Source organism: Temnothorax curvispinosus, unplaced genomic scaffold (assembly GCF_003070985.1).
Source record: "Temnothorax curvispinosus isolate PA1 unplaced genomic scaffold, ASM307098v1 QBEX01009011.1, whole genome shotgun sequence".
Taxonomy (NCBI): domain Eukaryota; kingdom Metazoa; phylum Arthropoda; class Insecta; order Hymenoptera; family Formicidae; genus Temnothorax; species Temnothorax curvispinosus.
Genome location: NW_020218791.1, coordinates 1 through 1,795, shown reverse-complemented (window position 1 = coordinate 1,795; position 1,795 = coordinate 1). Strand labels below are relative to the sequence as shown.

The 1,795-nt window shown below is 48.3% G+C and overlaps 1 protein-coding gene across 1 annotated transcript; it reads left to right on the top strand.

The window, feature by feature from the left end:
* Positions 1-433: 433 nt before the first annotated feature.
* Positions 434-1,733, top strand: LOC112458609 (the record flags this gene model as incomplete). The annotated part of the gene is made up of 3 exons (XM_025022345.1): positions 434-784; positions 846-1,436; positions 1,536-1,733. Coding segments are annotated over 3 exons (1,140 nt in total), but the record flags the coding sequence as incomplete, so codon positions are not given.
* Between the last annotated feature and the right edge of the window lie 62 nt (positions 1,734-1,795).

Below are 1,795 nucleotides of genomic sequence, written 5' to 3'. Positions count from 1 at the left end.
GACCGAACAGGCAAGAAAGGCTTATGGTGACAGGATTAGAAACGTGTCTTTATTTAGCGATTCGACGGTCGTTCTCAATTGGATAGCAGAGTCACCTAACATTAGGAAGACGTATGTGGCAAATAGAATCACCAAGATTCAACTTCTTTCACAAGGTGTGACATGGCGTCATGTTCCGTCCAAGGATAATCCGGCAGATCTTCTTTCCAGAGGCATGTCAGTGGAAATGTGGAGGACCAGTCAGTTATGGTGGCAAGGGCCTGAGTGGCTCGTCACCGATCGATGGCCTGAACAACCAGAAATCTTAGGCGATACGTCCGAGATGAAGATCACTGCACTAATCGCCACCAGAAACGAGGAGTACGACATCCTACGAAGATTTTCAGACTATGGGAAGCTTTAACGCATAGTCGCTTATTGTCTGCGTTTTAAGGCAAATTTACTTGGCGCAAAGAAGAGTGGCCCTTTAACGCCAGCCGAAATAGAGCAAGCGGAAACTATCATATTGAAGACTGTCCAGCGAGAAGTTTTCCTGAAGGAGGTGCGGGCTCTCGAACAGCAGCAATCGATTCCCAAGGGTAGTAAGTTGTCGTCCCTCAGTCCTATCTTGGATCAGAAGGGAGTCATAAGGGTAGGTGGTCGGTTATCACAGGCCGACATTCCCGAAACTCAGAAGCATCCAATATTGTTGCCAGCCAAGCACCACGTTACAACTATCCTCAGGAGGAAGGAGCATCTCAGGCTTCACCATTGCGGCCCGGAGCAGTTGCTCTACTCAACACGTGTAAAGTATTGGCCTTTAAGTGGACGACGAGAAGCAAACAAGATTACGAAAAGTTGCATAGACACCTGAGGTCTTCATGGGAGATCTTCCTGAGGATCGAGTTCGTCATAACATGAGACCATTCACCACAGCGGGCGTAGACTACGCCGGGCCATTGCAGGTACGAGAGAGTCGCAGGCGGGGAAGGATTCACATCTCGAAGGCCTGGATCGCCGTGTTTACCTGTTTTGCCACTAAGGCCGTACACATAGAGCTAGTGACGGAATTAACTACCGAGTCATTTCTAGCTGCATTAAGAAGGTTTGTGGCGAGAAGAGGAATTTGCTCGAAGATCGTATCCGACAACGGCACTAATTTTGTCGGAGCTGCGAGAGAGCTAGCAGAAGTATACGAGTTTCTTTGGAAGGAGAAAGAAGCCATAGCCACATACTTGGCTCGTCAGAAAATCGAATGGAGGTTTATTCCTCCTCGATCTCCACATTTTGGAGGTCTTTGGGAGGCCGCTGTCAAGGCTACCAAGCGTCACCTCCACACTGTCACGAAGGGTCTGGTTTGGACGTTTGAGGAATACGCAACGCTGCTCGTGAAGATAGAAGCAATCCTGAATTCAAGGCCTCTCACTCCCTTTTCCAGTGATTCTAACGATTTATTGGCATTAACCCCATCTCATTTTCTTACAGGGGATTCATTGTTGTTTCCACCAGAGTATAGTTATATGAAAGTCCCGGATAACAAGCTGTCATGATGGCAGCATGCTCAGAAATTACGCCAGCATTTCTGGAAGCGTTGGCAGGAGGAATACCTCCAAGAGCTGCAAAAGCGTCATAAGTGGCGTAATAAGGGCAAGGATCTCGAGGTCGGTACTCTAGTCATTCTGAAGGAGGACAATACACCCCCTCTACAGTGGGTCCTAGGCCGAGTGGAGGAAGTTCATCCTGGCAAGGACAACGTGATTAGAGTGGCTACAGTCAAAACGCCCACTGGATTGTTTAAAAGAGCCGTCCAAAAACT